Below are 21,387 nucleotides of genomic sequence, written 5' to 3'. Positions count from 1 at the left end.
TCATCCTCCACAGTAATAATTATTTAGTGACATCATCAGAAACGGCAGCGTTTTGCTGTTTTTGTCTGTACATTTGACTGTGACTGGTTAACTGGCGCTACATAACAGTCTAAAGTATATGCTTTCATGATTGTCTGATCTAAATTACTGACACATTGAAGGAAAATGCTGACAACAAATCCACACTCTGCCTTTTGTTTTTGTTGTCCAATTTCATTGTAATTTATGAGCTCTGAGGTCGTAATGGACACACATCTGTGCGTTGATGCGGTGAGGTTCTCTGAGGGTCCTGTGATTGGGCAGAAGACCGCAGAGTGACTGTAATCACCTGTTCAGCTGCTGAGATGATTTCACCGCCCACTGTTTCTGTAGAACAACATTAAATATTCATAAACAATATTCAGCCTCTTTATGGAAATGATCATCTTTAATAGCAACTGCAGTTTGGCTGCATTAAGGCTTTTATATATTTATATATATATACTTTTTTTTATACACACATTTATTAGTAACACTGTTACCTAATAAATGTTGGCACCAGTAAAAAAAAAAAAAAAACTTTATGACTTGACCGTTCGTCCTGCACAGATCATCTTCTAACTAGTGTCTGTAGTGGATCTCCAGCAGGTTTACTGGGCCACCCATCTGCCTCAGAGGGTCTTCATGGAGGGCTGAGTCACCGAGCCGCTTCCCTCGTAGTCCAAGCTCAGGAGCAGTGGGGCCTGGGGTGGGGCTTTTAGGACCACCCCGACAGTCTGAGTGCTGCTAGTCTGTGTGGGGGAGGTGATGGCTGGGCTTTCTGTGGTGATGCTCTGCACGTTTGGCCTCAGAGTCTGCCGGGAGAGAGGGAGATAGCCTTGAGCCTGGAAAATGTCCTCCTCATCTTCAGGGTCCAGGCTGGAGCCCGGGACCTGCTGGTTGGGGTCTAACTGGGCATGCAGGCTGTTGTGCGTGCGCATGAGGCCATCGTGTCGAGCCTCCATCTCAGTCGGTCCGTTCCCGCTAAATATTTCGTCCTCCAGCTCCTCCAGCTGCCGCGCCCACACGTCGCTCGGGATGACCTTGGGTCTGTGCGGACTCGACTGTGACAAAACGGACTCCGTTAGTCTGTTCTCAAGGCTATCAGGAAGGTCGTTTACAACGGATCCCAGAGTCTGTTCTGGCTTTGAAGGTGCTGGTGGTTTTCTGCTGGGATCGGGGGTGGCGAGTCGACTCTCTGAAGCCAAGACCGGCCAGACGTCACTGGCGGAGGCCGGCTCGTCTCCGCTGGCCTCCTCGAGGCTTCCACCCCCCGCCCCAGAGCCCAGCTCTGGCAGGGTGGAGTTGTCGAGCTTTTGAGTTCGGTTGAATGGGTTTAAAACGCGTCGCAGTGCAAACATTTTATCAACATCCTTCTGGAAATTGGCCCAGTTATCTGGGCTGGGTCTGTAGTCAGGCCTACATTCATACAGGCTTTCGTTTATGCTATACAAATCCTCCAGTTCCTGCCAGTTCACCTCCTCATCTGTCAGGTTGGGCAGCTTAACCCTGTCGTCCTTCCCATACTGGCTGTGTGCTGGCGAAACAAAAGAAAAAAAGAAGACTTTTAGGGGTTGGGAGTAGAAATGAGGAGGCGCGATGCTTCGAGTTCATTCAGACAGCATGCAGTCATGCCCGGCTTCTGGTTCTGACTACAGCAGCAGAGGCAGAGGGTTTGTGGCACCAAGCAACAAGCTCACTTCAAAGCAGCACAGGATCAAGATGCCACACACAAACTGAGCTCAAGCCACAAACAAGGAAAGCATTCTGCTCTTTTAAGGAATCCAAAGAGACATTTAATCATTCATCACAGACTAAGACGCTAAAGCCCCACAGTGAATACAATGCTTCATGAAAAATACACACCTCCAACTCATTCCATTTTTTATGCTACAACCAAAAAAAAAATTATTTTTTTGGGATTGGATGTGGCAGATCACACAAAGCAGCACATTTGTGGCATGGAAGGAAAATGTTAAATGGTTTTCAATAGTTATTACAAATAAAAACCTCTAGAGCCCCTGTGTAAGAAAAACCCTAAACATACAGTACAAATCAGACATACGGTGGAGGTTTTGGATCAAAACATTATCATGAGTTAAAATGGCCCCATTAGAGTAAATACCTACTCAAATACACATCACGTTTGTTTATTTTTATAAGAAAAAATAGCAAAAAAAAACAACCCCAAAACGTTTCTCCTACTTACTTCTCCTGTATGTGCTTCTTTGTTCAAGTCTGCCACATAAAATCCCAATAAAACACATTGAAGTTTGAGGTTGTAAAATGACAGAAAGTGAAAAAGTCCAAGAGGCATGAAAACCTTTTGCAAATGCAAGGCACCGAATATTACGGCATATTAAAGACAGGCCTGCATTAAAGTGAGATGCAAAGCAAAGATACCTGGAATAAAATAACCCGTGAAAAAGAAAACAGGAAAACAAGCTGCTGAATAGTGTGTTCCAAAAAAAAAAAAAAGAGTAAAAATATAAAGCCAGGAAGGGAAAAAAAAGAGACAAAAGAAATTTGCTGCGAAAGCACACAATAGCTGCAAATAGATATGTGGAAAAAGGAAAATCAGTATCAGTGCCCCTTAGGATTGGCATCTCTGTTTTAGTGGCTTTCCCGTATAGTGCAGGACGAGATGGTTGGACATAAACTGAGGGACTCACGGAAAGGAAAGGCTCGGCCTCCTCTTTGACCACTTTCGATGCTGCTGTCGCCTGGTAAGCAGGTGTCAGAGGGGTCACAATGCAAGAGAAGTTTCAATTCTACATCTGGCATATGGCTATGAGTGAACATGAATTACTGCTGGTCTGGTTGTGCTGTTCCTGGAGATGCACTGAGCAGAACTGTATGTCCGATTTCCCGGCTCCTGTTTTATAAAGCTTTCACCATGCTGTTGGTCATGATTTTCTTGCCAAATCGGATTTCTCTTAGAGTTTAAAATAAGAGCAACATTCAAAAATGTATATGAGAGATCACAATTTATTTGTGTTAGAATCAGGGATGACAGAGGTCACTACAAAACAGGGCATTAGGCTTAACCCTAACCAAACTCTCTAACCCCAACACCCTAACCCTGTCATTTCTAAACATATAAAATAGGATTACAACCTTTATATTTCACACTGGATTTAGCATTTTCTTTTAGGAATATGCATAATTAGCATAGTCATCCTTGCAGAAACTGCAATCTGTGTCTGTATTTTCTATAGAAAGGAGATTCTGACATAAACTGAGATTTCCAGATGGCTGCCAACATGTCAACAATTTCCATGAAGTTGAAAGCTGACTTGCAGCAATGCAAACCAGATTTGACAAAAATAAGAATATTATTTAATCAGAACTAAAATCTTTCAATATTATTGATTAGTACTGGATTAATTTGATTGTACACCTTATATTGCCAAAAGTATTGTCTCGTTTGCCTTAACACATAAAGCTGCAATAACTGTGTCATATATTGAATTTCACTCTTCTGAGAAGGCTTTCTATGAAGTGCAGGATTGTGTATGAGAATGATTGTGCCTTTGTGAATTCAGACACTGATGTTTGACAATAAGACCTGCATCACATTCGCTGCTCCAATTCATCCCAAATATGTTCTATTGTCTTGAGTTCAGGGCTCTGTCCAGCTATTCCACACTCTCGTCCATGATCCTCATGGACCTTGTTGTGACATCAAGTTGAAACATGGAAAGTATTGTTTCCACACTGTTCCCAGAACAAAATGTCTTGATATGTTAAGGCATTAAGAAGATTTTGTTTCTAAGAAGATCTCTATGAACTGCTCTAATCTAGTTTGAAGTTTACAGCTAATCACCTTGCAGAATGTTGACTACCTCTGCAACTGCGCGTTCATTGATGTTTTCTTTTTTTTTTTTTTTTTTTACTCTTATTTATACAGGCTGTCTCATTAAGACCCAAGGTCTCAATTTTACGAGAGTCCATCAAGGTCACATGGCCTTGTCCTTTGGGGCTCGGCTACCACTATTCCCATGAAGCTCCCACTTATTGCACATGTGGCATCCAATTTCGGTACCAGGCTAGAATTCACCAAGCTCCCAAGAGTGATTTATTTTGTAAAAGCAGTCCAACCTGCATACACCTGTGACCATGTCACTTTCTGTAGCAGCTAGATTTAACGAAGAGGATAGGAGAGCGGATGTTTTGGATGCAAGAGAAAGCTGCAGTTATTCAGCAATAAACAGGGTCTTGTGTGCTCCCTCTCTCAGCCTGAATGGACCATAGACATATCATGGAAAAGATCCAACTATGAGTCTTCTTCGCTTTCAATAGTCTTCGTCAACGTAGAAGAGTCTTCTGAATTTGACTTAGTACAGTTTACGTAGGGTCCATTCGGTGTTTGGAAGTCGACTAAATGTTGCCGTTTCAGACCGTCTGGGAAATCAAATCGAAAATTGTCCGTTTCTGCTTCGATCATTTCTCAGTGCATCTCTAGATTTTACACCTCCAAAGAATGGGATGATGTTTTGCTTATGTGGCTACAGGTGGCATTACATGAAATGTTAGAGGAATAGTTTCACACTTTGGGCCCAACACTGGATGGACTTCCTGGTGATGAAAAGTCCATCCTCTTTGTGTAAGGCACAAAGAGAAAAGCTGCATTAATCATCCCAAAGTGTCAACCTGTTCCTAACTCTTAATGTAACAATGTGTGACTAGATGACTTGGCGACATGCACTCTACAGCTTTGGATTTTTATTTTCATATAGTCATGCTATGCTGTGAAAAACAAACAAACAAACAAACTATATTTTATACATGGCAGGAAATGTGTAAAAATACGGGGCAGAGATGATCTTGCAAGTTCCAAGTGGCTGCTCTTATTTGCAGCAAATGAAAGTGAAGAAAGTCTGTGTGCAGAGGGAGGAAAAAAAACAAGTTCTGTTGAGATTTGTTAGCATGTTCCCAGCATGCAGCCACGGATGAAACATCAGCACCCCATGGATGGATGTATTAGTGGGAATGAGGCAAATTCGACCCATGCAGATGTTAAAGGAGGGGAAAAAAAGCCACTGAAGAGGAACAAAACTTGTTGGGTACCTGTGTGGCTCATAGCTTCCTCCATCTTTACCTCCTGATTGGAAAAAAATAACAGTAATCGATTGTTAATGCCTTGATTCAAAGGGATGTGGGAGGGAAACAAATCAGTCACACTGAGGCTTTCTTCATGCACCGCTGCTAAATGCTATAGAGAAACGCAAACATTGGAGAATTAAGGAGAGAAAGAGAATTGGATATGGAAGGAGGAAAACATGAAAGGAAGATAGAAATTGATTTAGGTTGGAGAATGAAACAATCTTTATCTTCTTTTAGATAAAATACACAAGTGTGAGTTTTCTACACACCTCTTTATGGTGTGTAGACTTTAAATCTTGCAACTAAGTTTTATAGTATTTCACGAGCAAAAAACATCCGCAGATGTGTAGAACAGTTACTTTACCAGTCACTTTCCTGGTTAACAGAAGAGGCGCTTGATTCTAGGAATGGCAGCCAGTTGAAGTAAGAGCCCTCAAGATATTTGCGACACATGTAGTCATGCTTTTCACGAGCCAGTAGTGAAATGAGTTTTTGGAGCACAGCTTGGCTGCTCCATGACTGCATTTCGCAGCTGCTAATTACAGATGAGAAGGTTTTACCCTCAGGTCATAAACATCGCAGGCAGTTCGTGCCACACACAAACACTGCAGGTTTACGTCATTGTGACATTACGTAGTGACCACCTCCACCACTAAGCTGTCAGTTACGTCGATGACGGTTTTCTTATACTCTCAGAGTCAGGAAAAGAAGAAGACAGTCAGAGTGGACAACTGTAACACAACTTTAGACTGTTGACAGGCTATAACTTCATATCCCTGAGGGAAACCCCCCCCCAGAAAAACCAGCAGGAAAAATCCAGAGCTGAAAGAGAAGTCAAGAGTGTCTGTGTGTTATAGGGACTTAAATATTAAAACACAAATCTCTAAAAAAAAAAAAAAAAAAACCTTTACTTGTAATTTTACCTTTACCTTTAGATTATTTTCAAACACATGCAACATGCATGGATTTGCAAACACACACCATCCAACCTAAAACAGATCCACAACACAAGAGGGAAACCTCTAAAAACAACCATCAACAAATGCAGCATTGCATAACAACTGCCAAACTAAATCTAAATCATATCTGTCATTACTGGTGAGGTAACAGCTACCAGTATAACCCCTTATTTAAAAGTCTGTAAATGACATTATGACATGAACCAGACAGACAGCAGTGTTCTTACCTGTATCCGAGCCTTTAGGTCGAGGATTACACTGCTTGTACCCTTGACAACTCCTCATCTCCATGAGCTGTGCGTGGAGTGAGTTCAGGACGTCCCGGTCCACAGCGTAAACTGCGTTTGTCAGCTGCAAATGCAATTTGAACATATAAAGATATTTACATTTTGTCTACAAGCCCATGCATGATTTTTCTGGAACTCGTTAGAAAATGACCAGCCATAAATTCTCAAAACTTAATTGCCTTGAAATGTTTTAAACAGTAATGACCTGCTGTCTGGAGCTTCAGAATAATATAGAGTCTTTTGACTAACACTTTTGAAAAAGTCTTCAACATAATTTCATGTTAAACTACAATAATCTTCTTACCCTGTACAGAATGTTCCTAAGATCTTGAAGTGTTCAGATCAAAAACTGTTTACATGCCACAGGCCCTTCAACCTACCAACCTTTATCTTCTTAAAAGGTTGGCAGGCTTTTGAAATGAGCTAAATGAGCTTATAACTTATCTTTTCTTCTTCTTCTTCTGATGGGACGTGTGAAACAATTTTTAAAAAAGCACCTGCTTCCAACCAGAAATATTTTATTTACTTTTTACTTCTTTTTTTCCCCATTATCTCCCCAAACTTAAAGAAGCGCTTTAAAAAATTGTAAAGTTTAACATTCCGACTGGCTGTGTTATGAAATCAGGTACTGAACTAGTTAAACACCACTTGATGGTGTCACTAGCTGCAGGCAGATTCTGTGAGCAAAGTTCTGAGGGAATCAGCAAAAAAAACAGAAGCAAGAAGAGGAGCCTGCTCAAATCTAAAACAAGCTCGAACATCTTGTTGAGATCTGGTTGCAAACATTTTTTTTTCCTCTTTCTGGTCTGTAGACTTGTCATTTTTGTCAGCTGCTGCATGAGGTTCCTGACAAGTTTCATTTTCCATCTTATACCTCTGACATGCTCAAACATACATGATTTTAAATAAGAACTCATTATTATTAGTATTAATAAATAATAATAATAATAATAATAATAATAATAATAATAATAATAATAATAATAATAATAATAATAATAATAATAATAATAATAATTTAATAATTATAATATTGTTAATAACATCCAACATAGGAAGCCATAGGACGTACGGAACAAAAAAACTGCTTCTCAACATGATGGACTGTGAACCGTTTCAAAAGTTAAACAAACTTTGTAGTACATTTAGCCAAAAAAAAAAAAAAAAAAAGGTTAAAACAAGACCGTGATTGTGCAATACCATTTGAAAATTCTTTTGTAGTCACAACAGCAACAAACACGCAGTATGATGAATACAGACAGAACTTCACACACCTGATACGGGTCACTGTTGAGATCAAAGTATTCCAGGAAGCCGGTGGAAAACTCACAGAAGAGTGTGTTATGGGTCTCATTGATGGTTCTCAGGCACCAGTAGGTGTTGTTGTTGGAGCTGGTGCAAGCACAGAATGCACCCACTGCAAGGTAATTGACACCATCCATAAATACCAGAGCATGCAAAAGGCCAGGTGTGGAACGAGTTAAAGTCATACTTGCGGTTTTATACACATACATGTCCAGAAGGGAGCGGTCTGCCAGTGGTCGTTGTTATGTGTAAAGCAAGTGAGGCCTGGCAGACTGCAGTCGTCTCCCTTCCTCTGCCGCTTCTTCTCCTTCCTTTCCTTCTTCCTGCGCCGGATCTCATTATACAGCTGGGTCTTCCCTTCAATGTCGTGTGTGGTCTCCCTGTTCAACAGCAACAAGACACAATTTATTTTTTTTAAACCGTGACGCAATCGTGACTTTAGCGCCGACCCTTTCTGGTGCCAGTAACCACAGTGATGGGAGACGCAGAGGGGACTTCCAGAAGGCACCACACGTGCTGGGGTAGGACAGCCTGTTTACGCTTATGGTTAGGCTCTCAGTTTGACCAGTTCTGCCCAGGATGACATCCTATCCACAGCCTTCTCGTCCTCCCTCCCTCACACAAAACAGACACCGCTGGAAACAGCTGCTTTATATCGGCATAATCACAATTCCAGAGTTTCACGGTGGAAGTTGATCACTGTGTTTGATCGACATTCTGATTTCTCTTCTGTCGAATCATTTAATTCTTCCATGCAACTCAATCACTTCCAGGCACACACATACACACACAAAGCAATCCACAGCAAAAACACATTTAAACTCAATTCAGGAACCAAACTTTTAAACAACTTAATGGATGACATGATGATTCAGAAACTGGAGAGTCTCTAAAGGGCAACAAACATGAACACACACTGGATGAAGTGATCTACAACCTGGTTAGGCAAGATTGTTTCTGTTTCTTTAATAATCACCAAAACAATAACAGAAACTCACTTGAATGGATGGAGCTGATCATTCCTGCCCTTCAGTCTCTCTCCCTTGTTCCTGAGGCCTTTGTTAAAATAGCTGGATTTACAAGCAGAGGAAAAGAGTAACAATGAAGAGCACTCAAATGGTAAACATGACAACTACATGAAGCCATCAATAACTCAGAGTTTCTACAGTAATATAATTAGATGGAGAATTAGTTTATAGTAATAAACATAAACAACAAACCTCTTTCCACAGTCACAATTGTCTGGTCGCGTCCTTTTCAGATGGCCTCTGACTTCTCGAAGATTCTTAATTTTGTCTTGAAGGGCTTCAATCTGGGCGTGAAAATATGGAGCTAAGTGTTTTAAGTTTCATATTTTCTGTCATTTAAGTCAGTGAAAAACATGCATGCAGTAAAAAAAACCCAAACCAAAACAAAAAAAACATGCAATCAGACATCTTACCTCATGATCAACGTAGCTCTTATGATCTTTCCAGGCTTTAGAAGATTGGTAGATTTCTCTCTCACAGTGAATGCTGTCGTTCATCAGGATGTAGCACCTACAAAATGTTCAAGAAAATGCATAAACTACCCTGAAAAAGCAGTCAATGTCAGACGCCTCAGTAATGGGCTTACTTGTGAGTAACTTTCACAGAGTTTAGGTATCCCACTGCGTTGGTATCATCCGCCAGCATTTCCTCTGACCCGTCATCAGACCCCAAATCGTATTCTGGGTCCTCTGAGTTGTAGTGTCGCTTTGAAATGCCGCGGCGGCGGATGCCAGACTGGTCATCTGCTTGCAGGTCAATGTCGTATATCTGGCCCTCAAATTCCACAGACAGCGATCGAGCAGGCCGGGTGTGTACAAAACGAGGGCGATAACCTGAAAGCCGCCAAGAAAATACAGTGGCGCAGTTGTTTTTGGAGAACCAAGATCAAACTAAAATTTGCAAACATAGAGTCATTTCTGTTTGTTGCTTATAAAAAGCCAGATGATCTGGTATTGTTAAAAAAAAGAAAGAAAAAAAAGAAAAAAAGAGGCTAGTCAACAATTTATCAGGCTCTGTTAAGACAAAGAAGTATCTGTTTTTGGCATGGGTGACATGGCTTTCTGCTTAGGGCAGTACACCATGGGAGTGGAGGCGAAGGGGGAGGTTAGGGTTACAACGCAACACAAAAAAGTCACCTGTCAAATATAGAGTCTAAATACTGTAGTACACCACAGGTGTGGAATATTGTTGAAGTTGGTATTTGATTCATAGTGCGTGATTCGGTTCTAAATCATCTAAATCAATTAATATCAAAACAATATTTTGTGGCTATTAATTTTTCTCAAAAGCTTTGTCCTGTGGTAGGTGCAAAACGCCTGTCATCCAACAGAAGTTAGTCAAAAAGTTTCTAAAAATGTGAGATCCGTGTCTATAGTTGGAGGAACAATAATCCAGATTAGACCCGACTGTTTAGATTTTTAGTTGGGGCTGGGCAAAGAAGAGACAAAAAGTAGAGGCCTGCACACAATGTCATAAAACACAAACAGACACAGAGAAAATCGAGTGTGCCAGCAGGGGGCAGAGATGGATTGCAATAATCAGTGACCAGTTGGAAAAATAATGATAGTTTTATTTGGTCTGAAAATGTATTATAAGTTGTAGCCTTATTTTGGTCAATCAACACAAGAGGGCAGCATATTTCCTACAAAATGCAAACCAGAATTGTTATTGGATGCTTGTTTCTTCCAAGCACTGACTCACTTTAGAGCATAAATGATCAGTTCAATAAAAAAGAAAATCAAGACCTGGAATTTACAGTGTAACAAATTTAAACCAATCTCTAAACCAAAACAAGTCCATAAAGTGTCTTAAGTAGATACACCTGGTTCTGTATTGTTAATGTCTTTTTGATTTATTTACATTAGATAACAGGTATGTGGTACTCACGGTGTCCTCCTGAGGAGAACCGTCTTTGGGAACGCCGATCGGCTCTGGTTGGTTTGTACAAAGGGTCCTCACAGTCACACACTTTCTCGCTGTTGTCATAACTGCTGGGGGGTCTTAGGCTGCGAACCCTCTTCCTGGACCCTTCCTTAGAACCACCTTTACACTTCTGGATCCTCCACTTCCCTGTGATCTCCTCCACACAGTGCCATTTCTGCCAACATCCAAAGCGGAAAGGGGCATTGAGAACAATTTGTATAACTATTTTTGCTTAGCAATTTCAGATTTTTGAACAATCTGGAATGATTTTAGAGGTTGGTTTCCCCTGGCATTTCAAGACTCAGTTTGTGGATGAGATTGGCATCGTAGTGCTGTAGCAAAAATAAACCAAAAAACCACAGCATGAGATGAATTAGGCTCATTTGGTGTCTGTAAAACAAAGAGGAAACTCCAATCACTCTCGCACCAGCCGTGTCTGTGCGTCACTAACGCAATTGTGTAAATAAACTCCCACACATTTGGCTACATCATCTGCACCTTTCTTAAAAGGCATTCCAGTAGGAAATAAAGCGTTGGAGACTGATTAGGCCCTGGATAAAACCGGACCCAGACGTCTGCAGAGTGCAGTACAGAAGACCAGTGCTTAGTGTGGGAACAAGGGTACAAACAAAGACTTGTACGACAGATCGGGTTTCTTCTGGAGGAGCTTACGGGGCAGCAGTGGAGCGGTCATGTCAGAATCAGAAAAGATGCAAGGGAGAGGCACGCAATGTCGCCAGAGGATGAAAACAATCCGTCTTTCTTTATCTGTCCCTCTGAGTGCAGCCACTGTGAAGAGTCGATGCAAGGTATGCATGTTTAGCTGCACCATTGCATCAGCAGGACAGCAGAAGATGATGAGAAACAAAGAAGGATGGGAGCAGTTAGAGACAGCCTGATTTGCCGGCAGACTTACAGTTGGGACTGTTGGGCTTCCAGTGGATGTTATTTTACAGCCATCTGGGTTTGCAATTTAAGATTTACACCACGGGATGCTTCCCGGTTTTATTTTGTTTGGAATAGAAAGAATGATAATGCAACCCTGAAGCACGAAGGGCAGAGACGTGAAGTGACTCAAACCTGCCATGAACCCCCGACAATGCACGGGAAGATTAAAAAGGCTTTATTACATACAGCTGAAATGCTGCACCCACACACTCCTGAGTTCAGCCGAAGCTGCTCCATCGCTGCCTTTATTAAGTGATTGCTACATACACACATTTATGTGGTCATAAAGTGAATCTGGATTGAATTAGTTGGACCCTCAGAAAGTCTGCCCGTCCTTTTAACACTACCTGAAATTTGTAACAATTTGTATTTCTCTGGCCTGTCTGCTCCAGGGCCACTTACTGTACCATCTGGCTGTTTGGTCTGCCAGAAAATTAATGGCCACAAGATGAAAAGCAAGTACCCACAAATTAATGGACCGCAAAACGGAGCAAAAGAGACCAATTACAAAGCAAGTGATGCACTTGTAAATGGCTGCTTCAAGAGTGACCCACAGATATCCCCCACCAGGCAAGATGAAGACCATCTAAAGTCCAAGAAAAACATCTTTGCTGGACAACAAGAGAGCTTAGAATCTGTCAACTACTGCTTCCAGCAACTTCTTGATACATTACTGTCTTTGCTTTACCTGTCCTGGCTGCTCGCAAGGTGTCTGGAGTTCTGCCAGCTGGCATGTTTCTCTGACCTTCTTGTACTTTGGAAGACTGTTGGTCTGCTGAGTGCTCATAGAGTCATCCTTCTTCCTCAGGATCTTACTGCAGGAGAAAAAAAATAGTTAAGACCACAGACCATGCAAACTATGTATGGTCTGTATATAGTTTGCACAGGGTCTCTGCACATGTTTCATTTCAAAATTTCACATCATGTTCAGGTTCAAAGTACATCTTCCATCAGTTTCCAAATCTGGACATGTTGGTAAAAAGCAATTAGTTGTTTTTGGGGATTTTTTTTAATCTGTGAGTTTCACAGATTGTGAAGCAATAATGAGGTTGCGCTGATTGGACAGTGTGGAAAAGGACATTCCCTTTTTTGCTGGAATTTGGACCAACTCAGATCTGCTGTTTTTTAAAACCTATAACTGTGACTCGTTAAATCAACTCAGAATTACACTCCACTGAATACAGACATCTTGTTCTTTTGACACCTTCAGTCTATAAAAGCTAATTACCGGTTTCAATGCTGTGTTTGGCATTGAAAGCCCACCTAGTTTTAAAACCATAGGGAACAAGTGTAAAACAGTATTACATAAAAAGTGTACCGTCATAAAAAAAAAACGGGGGAACGGCGTTTTGAATGACTATTTATGAAATGACTGATTTAAATGCCAATGACATTCATTTGTCCAAGTAGAAAAAGTTTAGATGAAATATTTGAGTCAAAAATAAGTTAAAGTCACAATGTGGCAAATCAAAGGCAAAGTGAGTCTTTTCCAGACTTTTCAAATATTCATAAAAGAATCAACTACGAGGCAACTGATTAAATTGAGGGGTTCAATGTCCTACAAAAATGCTTTTCATATAAGAGTCTTGTCTCTCTCCACTAAGTGATTTCATAGAGTTGGCTGGAGAATGGGTAATATGTTTTGTCTCTTTGTGCCTGACCGTCTAGACTTAGGGATTACATCTACCTAATTCCAGACCGTTTCACATAAATTTAGCATAAAGTTTAGCCTCAATCCCAGATTTTTCTTATCCCCACTTTCTGCCAAAGTGTTCTAAGCACTATGACAGAATGACAGCATTGACAACAACCCGTTTCCAAAAACACCACGACCAGTTTCTCATCCATCTCTCGCAACACCCAAAGGAAAGAATAGCCAACTTTCCCACACAAGCTTGGCTTTCGTCTCCTGACTTCAGTCTGGGATGATTAGAGAGCAAACAGTTGCTGATGTCACTCCCTGATGACTGCATTATGCAGATGATGAGATTTTTGAAAAACACCGTCAGCTCCAGCTGTCTGTGGTAGTACTGTAAGGTCATCTGAGGGTGTCGAATCACAGAGCATGTCACATGAGCACAGCCTCAAAGAACACATCAGCTTCTGTAAGCGCACTGCTATGAAGTGAGGTTAATCTCAGCCTTTAGCTACAAGTGTTCCAGCAGACAGACTTTGCAAACAGTGGGGATTAATGGAACAGCTTAAAAAAAAAAAAAAAAAAAAAAAAAAGCTAAAAGGTCACTGCTGCGTTGTATGCTGTCTCAATGTGTGTCAACACAACTGAAGATTTACCAATACACTCAAGTACATTTTTTGCAAATGCTGGCAAGACATCCTTTTAGAGGAAGAGTAGAGCCCAAAAGTAGCAATTTGAAGCAAAATATAACTTTTACGGACAAGCGCAAGAAGGAAAATGTTCCAGAAGGTGTGCAGAATATTATAAATGAGATTTCAGAAGCTCTTCATATAATCTGGCTTCAACTTTGATTATTCCACCAAATCTTTTAACCACCCGAATCTTGCAAAGACTGGCTCGATGAGCTTATCTTTGTCCCGTCAGTGCATCTGTTAGATGAAACGAATTCAGTCATTTCAGAAGAGATGCTAAATAAAGAACTAACAGCGCTTTGTGGCAGAGGTACTGCATACAAATCCTTACAAAGTCATGTTTCAAATTTGTTCCAAGCAGTGCAGGGCATGCTATGCACAGGTAAAGGAAGGTACTCTTGTCATACGAGTCCAAATTTAAACTTCCTGACCCACAGGCAAAACAGCAAGTGTGATAGAAAACTACCTCTGGAAATCACCCAGAATATAGTATCCCCACGGTGAAAAATATAGTGGTGGCAGCATAATTCTGTATGAACTCTTTTGTTTTAAACGGAAAACTTGTTGGAGGCTGCAAAAGACTTTGGATTGGGTTAAAGGTTTAAGTTTCAACAAGACAATCAGTACAACAATGGGAAAGTGACTGGCCAAAAATGTCCACTTCCAGATGTACAAACCTGGTAGAGAAATCCCAAGAAAACGTTCGGCTGTAACTGGAGTAAAAGGTGAATCTACAAAGCGTTGATTCAGCAATAGACAGGATAGGCAAAGAGTGGATCATTTTCCTCTTACCACACTATTAAGTACTACTTTGTGTTGGTCAAAAAAGAAAAAAAAAATAATATTCTGTAGTTGTAACATGAGGAAAAATAGTTCAAGGGTTATATTAACTTTTGCAAGACCTAGTATTTTTTGTGAAAACAATTTAATATCCTTTAATCATAAGTGTCAGCACCCTCTGCATGAACTGTCATGATTGACCAGAAATGGCTTCAGCCTGCAACTCGGGAAGGTAACAGCTTTAAGAAGAATGAAAAATCCAAACCGATTGCGGTCAGGAAATGGCTGAGAGATAAGTAGCAGAACAAGGCAGATGTATCGCATGAACAGGGAACATCCATTGAGCCTTTTATTTAAACGCGCTGTTAGTTTTATGTGACATACGATGTGCCTGTGGTGTGGACCCCAGCTTACCCTCGCTCCACCAGGAATGTATCTCTCCAGACTTTGGGTTTCCGGTTGGGTTTGAATCTGTGAAAACAAAACCGGACAAAGTTTATGGACTGCTTTTTGGAAACATTTTATCTGTGGCAGCCTTCAGACAAAGCTTGCCAAGATTATGGAAGCTGATCACAACAGTCTTTTGCTCTTCAGTTTTTCTGAGTCTCTGGAAGCATTTTAGTGCCTTCATGTCAACAATAGATGCTTTGTAGCAGACAGATATTTTGCACTCTCACTGTGCGCTGTTAGTACAGTGGTTTTTGTGGAGAAACACATGATTGAGCTTGCAAACAAATTCTGAAGAAACCTTAATAAAGTTGGACCACAGCAACTTGCAGCCAAAATCCCACAGCCTAAAAGGAAAAAAAAAATCCTCCAAATTACTGGCTGTGTGCTTAGCTGGAGTTAATGTAATCACTCGTGTTGTGGAAATTTACATTTTGTTGGTAATGACCGATGAAGAGCATAGCTGCATGGATCACGCAAACTGTACAGCTATTGTTCAAAACGGCTGTTAAGGCATGACATTAGCTATACAGACCTGTTGCCAGTCCGCTCCTGTTCCAGCAACTTAAGGATGGACTTTCCATCCATGTCTGGGGGGGTGTCGAGTCCAGCAATGTGAAGAATTGTGGGAGCTAGGTCGATGTTCAGCACCAAATGGGGGTTTCTGAAGAAGCGCATGCACACAGAGTTTGCAAAATTAAAGCAACAACTTCTGAACCAAAAATAGAACAAAATAGAAATAATGTGGGCCGATCAGTACTCACATTGCCCCTGGATCCACATTTGGTCCCCTCAGGAAGAACGGCACCCGGATATCAAAATCATACGGCATTGACTTTCCCTTGACTAACCCAAACTGACCAATGTGGTAGCCATGGTCTGCTGTATAGATGATATAGGTGTTGTCTAGCTCGCCAGTTTCCTCCAGCATGTCATAAACCTGCAAGTACAGCACGGTAAGAGAAAACACGGTTCACTTTGCAAAACATTTTAAGAATTACACTCACCTTCTGCACAGAGTCATCCACAGATAGAAGGGTCTGCAACCTTTTCCGGTGCAGGTAGTTTGTGAACTCCATGTGGATTGGCTTCATGGGGCCCGTGTACTGCATGATCCAATGCTTGTCCATGTTTGGGGCGTAGTTATAGCTCGGGGTACTTCAAAGACACACAGAAGAAGAACATGCTAAAAAAAAAAAAATCCTATATAAAATTCCCAACTATTACCTTGCATTGAAATACGAATAACTGTCTGAGCAACATGCAAGAGAACATTTAGCAATGCCAAAAAAACACCTGTCTGCTACTTTTTACAGACTCCTGTTCAGCAACAGGTGCCACAGTCGTCCACTGTGTTTGAGACGCATCGGTTGCCACGCCGTTTGTTGACAGAAATGTCTTCGCACTTCTGCAGCCAGCGCCTTCGCTGTTTTTCCACACCCCTCTCCGAACATCTCTCCTCTCTCACAGAGACGAGAGTCTCCTCGCTCGACTGCGCTTTTGGCACAGATGGGTCATTTGAGGGCTGGCACATGCTTATGAAAATAATAGGCCCCAACGTCAAGTTTGCAACAAGTTCTGGAGCAAGAACTCAATAAGTCACGGTCATTTGAAGGGGCAGTGTGTAATGGGATGGGATAAACAGAAGAGGGAGAATAACTCATATTTATTACAGAAAAGCTGCAAATCTGTTAGTGGGATTGAGTATAAAATTAAGAAGAGTCACGGAGGACACAGTGCAGCACTGTGCCTGCAAGGTTTCTACAACAGGACAAGCAGGCAGTCGCATAAAAAGCTCTAGAAAACAATCAGGAGAAGAATTAACTCCTCCTGTCAAAGTGTAATTTCCTCTCTGAAATAGATCTGAATATCAAAACTCTGATACTTAATAAAAATCTGCTATGAGAGCCCCTATGCTTTCACTGACTGAGCTGCCTTCTGTCCTCTTCTCCTTAGGCCTGCTTTGTAAGAAGGGTGAACTCTTCACCCACTTAGCAGGCAGTATAATAAGCCCCACAAAGAGGCTTGTCTCTGGGCAATCGGCCACCAAGGTATGGGGCCCTGAGCACCAAGGAACAGGAATGCAGAGGTCAGTGGGATGAAGTTGGTCTGTAGGAGAGGTCACACCTGCCACCAAAGAACATACGTACAGAGGCTTGCAAAAGTATTCATACCCTTTTAGATTTTTCACATTTCGATACGTTACAATCAAATATTTGCAGAGGTTTTATTAGGAGTTTAGGTGACACAAACTACCGTATAACTTTGTAATGGAAAGAAAATGGCATTCAAATCTATTAAAATAATAATCGGGGAAGTGTAACATCACTTTGCATTCAATTCCCTTTACCATTGTATCTCTGCATAAAATCATGCCCAAACAAATGACCTTCAGAAGTCACATCACTCTGAACACACCATGACCTAAGTGAAGCATGGTGGTGGCAGTATCATGCTGTAGAGATGGCGTTCTTCAACAGCTGGTCGGATCTGGTAGGAAGATGAATGGAGGCCTCAGAAGGCTTGTGAAAATGGTCAAAGTTACCCTTCTGGCAGAAAATCCCTGACAGTTAGAACTACAATGGAATATTTCATATTTAAGCATCGACATGTCTTAGAATAGTCTAGTCAAAGTCAAGATTCAAAAACCAAGTGAGAATCTATGGCAAGATTTGAAAATTAACGGTTACATTTCATTATAATTTCACTCTAAATCTGAGTGAGACTGATCTATTTTTCAAAAAGAAGGAAAGGAAAAATCATTTGTTGTTAAGAGTTGGTTTTACAAAGAGAACATGTTGAAACCAATATATTATTTGTCAATCACGCAAAAATCCCAATAAAATGCACTGAGGTCATAAGGCAACAGAATTTGATAACGAGATATAAATACTTTAGTAAGGCCCTACAGCTTTATTTGTGTTTTAAAACAAACTCAAACACACAAGAAGGTTGGTGGCTTCTTAGTGAGGCAATTTGTTCATATGCGATTAGAATTGCTGTCCCTCCCTCCCTGCTATCACAAGACATGCAATTCAGCAACCGCATTACATGTCTAGTACTTAAATGGGTCTCAACCTGGCTACATCTAAGGAGCTAGGTGAAAACACCTTAAGTGAGGAATGTTAATAACATTAACACAGAACCCTCCACTGCTATTGCAGCTGTCAGAAGTACAGACGCTCGTTTGATTTACGAGGCAGCTCCTCCTTCACTGCCACGCAAACTGTTCCCAACCCTGCGAGAAAACACGTTGGCTGCATCATGCATGTGCTGCAAACATTAAATATCTCTGCATTGATAGAGGGCATGCTGCCTTACGGACAAACCAAACTGGAACAGTGTCAAAAATATGTCTCTTTGTTCAAGAGAATTTCCAAGAGCGGAAAAAATGATTTGCCTCATTTGATGAAAGCAAAAAATATAAATAAATGAATAAACAAACACCCTCCCATGCAAACCACCTGTGGTCTCCATAGTAACCTCACCACATACACAATCACTGGGACAACCCTTTCAGTCACCCGTGGCCCGGCATGTAGGCAGCAGCTAAAAATAAATTAATATTGTCACAAAGGGTGTTCCAAAGCACACAATGCATTCCTCACATCCCAGGAGCCACGGGGAGAAACGACTGATTGATATGGACAAGGTCAGGAAGTTCTTTAGGGATAAAAGTGAACAGGAAGCCAGGGGGGTAGACAACGAGATAACAGAGGATGGAAATATGGAGGGAGAGGTAAATAGAGGGACGGAAAGTGATATGGCGATGGCGAGACAAGCAAATGTGAGTAATGTGGGAAGACAGAAAGTGAGAGTAAGTCACACAGAGCACAAAGGACAGGAAGTGGTAGTATTCTGTTGGAAATTCAGAGGGCCCATCATGAGAAAGTAGGCCACAGGGCCACTGGGACAGAATTCATTGCCTAGTCTAAAGGGATGAGCTGCTCGCTTGGTATAAGCATGGCGTTATGATAAATTGGGATATGATTCGCTCCGCTGGTATGCCCCCCCCCCCACCCCTGGTGTTCTCAAATGATAAATCATTTCGAGCTCATGCCTTCCCCATCTTCACTTGTTGGAGCTTCAAAGAAACCTGTCATCCCTGGTAGATTGAGAACCTGCGTACTGTCATCATGCTTGACACACCTCATTTTATAAAAACCCCCACTAAGTGTTAAAGAGAAAATGCTGAGATCCAATTAGCGAAGCATGTTGGGTCAAACCTCATGGAATCCCCTCTGTCTGAGGAAACACTGCTAGAAAATTCTCACCACCCACATAATGATAGCTTTTTTAATCGTTTTTTTTTTCTTGGAAAAAAGAAAAAAACATCTTAATGCATAAGATCAAAATAATGCAGCGATGTTCATACCACAGCAATAGCATTGGCATAAAGGAGTTGTGATTTTATACAACCCACCCATACACTACAGAGACCCCAGTCTGCTGAATGGATGATTTATTAAACTGTTAAAATAATTATTTTTTTCCCCTTCAAGCTATAATCCCAAAATCTAATAAAGGGCACTAAACAAGAATCAGCAGTAGAATTTACAGAGAGGATTTGGCAAGTTTTTAAGGACTCGAGCCATATACTCAACTCTGCTGCTCAAACCACAAATGCCTTTCCTAAACCCATGCGACATAATTTAAAGGAATATTTATATTAAACTGCATTAAAAAAAATCATTACAACAAGGAAATAATCAGCCACACACAAATGTCCTTACTTTTTGTGCTAACTATATAGAGATTTATTTTTCAAATTTCATCAGTTGTCTCATATTCTTATGCAGAGTTTATTCTCATTTTATAAGTCAAGCCATTAGATTGTCTTGCAGATTGTCTGTTTGTGTGGGCAAGGGCTTAAAGAGCTTGAATTTATCACATGGTGTACAGATAACATCAGAGGTCGCCTTGGAGATTTTATACTTTGACAAAAGCAGCAGTTTCTTTATAAAGGGTATGAAGAAACTGGGGGCAGTGAGAGCGAGTTATTTTGTGTAGGCAGCACTGTTCTGAAGAAGAAGTTGAACCTAAAAATTGACAATAAAGCAAACACAGCTATCTGACAAAAAGAAGTGTGGTTCATTGTGAACTTGAGTACTGAACAAGAAAATGCAACAAGTACTGTAGGCGGCAAATCATTGCATAGTGAAATGATAAGCGGTGTTCCTCAAAGCCATTCTGTTGTAACTAATTTGGGAACAGTTGATGATTTGAGCGTCAGTCTTACTTACATATGCTGTGAAGCATTGGGGAAGTGCTCAGCATACTGTGGGGCCGAGTCTTCTGGTCCATGAGGGGCAGCGTGGCTAATGACCATCATCACAGGACGGTGAGGGTATATCTTCTTGGACATTCGGAAGAAGCTGATGCTGTCATTGGTGATCAGATCTGTGAAATAATCCTTCAAAAAGAGGAGCAAAATGAGTAAAGATCCAAGGCTAGGAAAGCATCATTTAGAAAACAAATGGGGGATTGAAGGAAAAATCCTAAACAGCACGAGCTTTTATAAATCTCATTTGCAGTCCAATCACTATGACATGTTGCTTTTCCTGGTCCAGTCATTTTCAAATAAATTAAGAGGAGCCAGTAGGGATATGAAGTGGGGCCATTGAGTGCAGTACAGCACCAATCTGTCGAGTCAACAGCTGGCAGCTTGCCTGTGTGTGTAAATGAGTGAGTGTTTGAGCTGGAGTCTGTGAAAGCATGTGTACACTATATATTGGCTGCTGCCTCATCAGTGAATCTCTGCACTATCAAATGTGACACCACTTGATGGTGAGCAAAGCGTGGTGCTTTCAAATGGTATGCTGTTATGACAGCTCCCACCCTCTACTCCACTTTGGACTTTTCATTCCAAACTTTTCATGCCACTTGGGTTGTTTCTGGCCTGCCCAGTGTCCGTCTTCCCGCTTCTAAATGATTACCTTTGATAATCATTGGAGCACAAAACCTGAGACCAAAAACTAAAATAAATAACCCTTAATCAGAGTTTCAGTATATTTTTCATGTCAAAATCGAATACTTTTGCAAATACAATAAATTATGGGAAATATTACTGCAGCAGTCAAATTTTTTATATGGTCTCTGCAAAAACTACAAGCAAGGACGGATGGATGGACAGATAGATTTTCTGTTATTTTCAAGACTGTATAGGAAAACCTGCCTACTCCAATGAGATGTGCTGAATGTGAGAAATCATTTCCTTCCTGAAATTGAGATTTTTTTCAGAAATTGGTCATTGTAAAA

The 21,387-nt window shown here is 41.1% G+C and overlaps 1 protein-coding gene across 5 annotated transcripts in view; it reads right to left on the bottom strand.

Moving 5' to 3' along the window:
• Positions 1–415: 415 nt before the first annotated feature.
• Positions 416–21,387, bottom strand: part of sulf1 (sulfatase 1) — a 103,637-nt gene continuing 82,665 nt past the window's right edge. For 3 of the 5 annotated variants that reach the window (XM_044105346.1, XM_044105348.1, XM_044105347.1), the window contains 15 exons: positions 20,373–20,542; positions 16,137–16,287; positions 15,894–16,069; positions 15,665–15,793; positions 15,097–15,153; positions 12,263–12,389; positions 10,591–10,801; positions 9,290–9,536; positions 9,117–9,213; positions 8,896–8,987; positions 8,674–8,745; positions 7,883–8,055; positions 7,645–7,787; positions 6,311–6,434; positions 416–1,555 (listed from right to left, as the gene is read on the bottom strand). In XM_044105346.1, the coding sequence (XP_043961281.1) occupies positions 651–1,555; positions 6,311–6,434; positions 7,645–7,787; positions 7,883–8,055; positions 8,674–8,745; positions 8,896–8,987; positions 9,117–9,213; positions 9,290–9,536; positions 10,591–10,801; positions 12,263–12,389; positions 15,097–15,153; positions 15,665–15,793; positions 15,894–16,069; positions 16,137–16,287; positions 20,373–20,542 (2,874 nt within the window). In that variant the 3' untranslated portion in view covers positions 416–650. Of the gene's footprint in view, positions 1,556–2,690; positions 2,742–5,088; positions 5,123–6,310; positions 6,435–7,644; positions 7,788–7,882; positions 8,056–8,673; positions 8,746–8,895; positions 8,988–9,116; positions 9,214–9,289; positions 9,537–10,590; positions 10,802–12,262; positions 12,390–15,096; positions 15,154–15,664; positions 15,794–15,893; positions 16,070–16,136; positions 16,288–20,372; positions 20,543–21,387 lie in introns of all 5 variants that reach the window. The other 2 variants (XM_044105349.1, XM_044105350.1) reach the window with 2 other exon arrangements.

The sequence above is a fragment of the Gambusia affinis genome, linkage group LG21, assembly GCF_019740435.1.
Source record: "Gambusia affinis linkage group LG21, SWU_Gaff_1.0, whole genome shotgun sequence".
In the NCBI taxonomy this organism is placed as follows: Eukaryota; Metazoa; Chordata; class Actinopteri; order Cyprinodontiformes; family Poeciliidae; genus Gambusia; species Gambusia affinis.
Note: the sequence above shows the minus strand (reverse complement) of the source record. Positions and strands in the feature narration are given on the sequence as shown.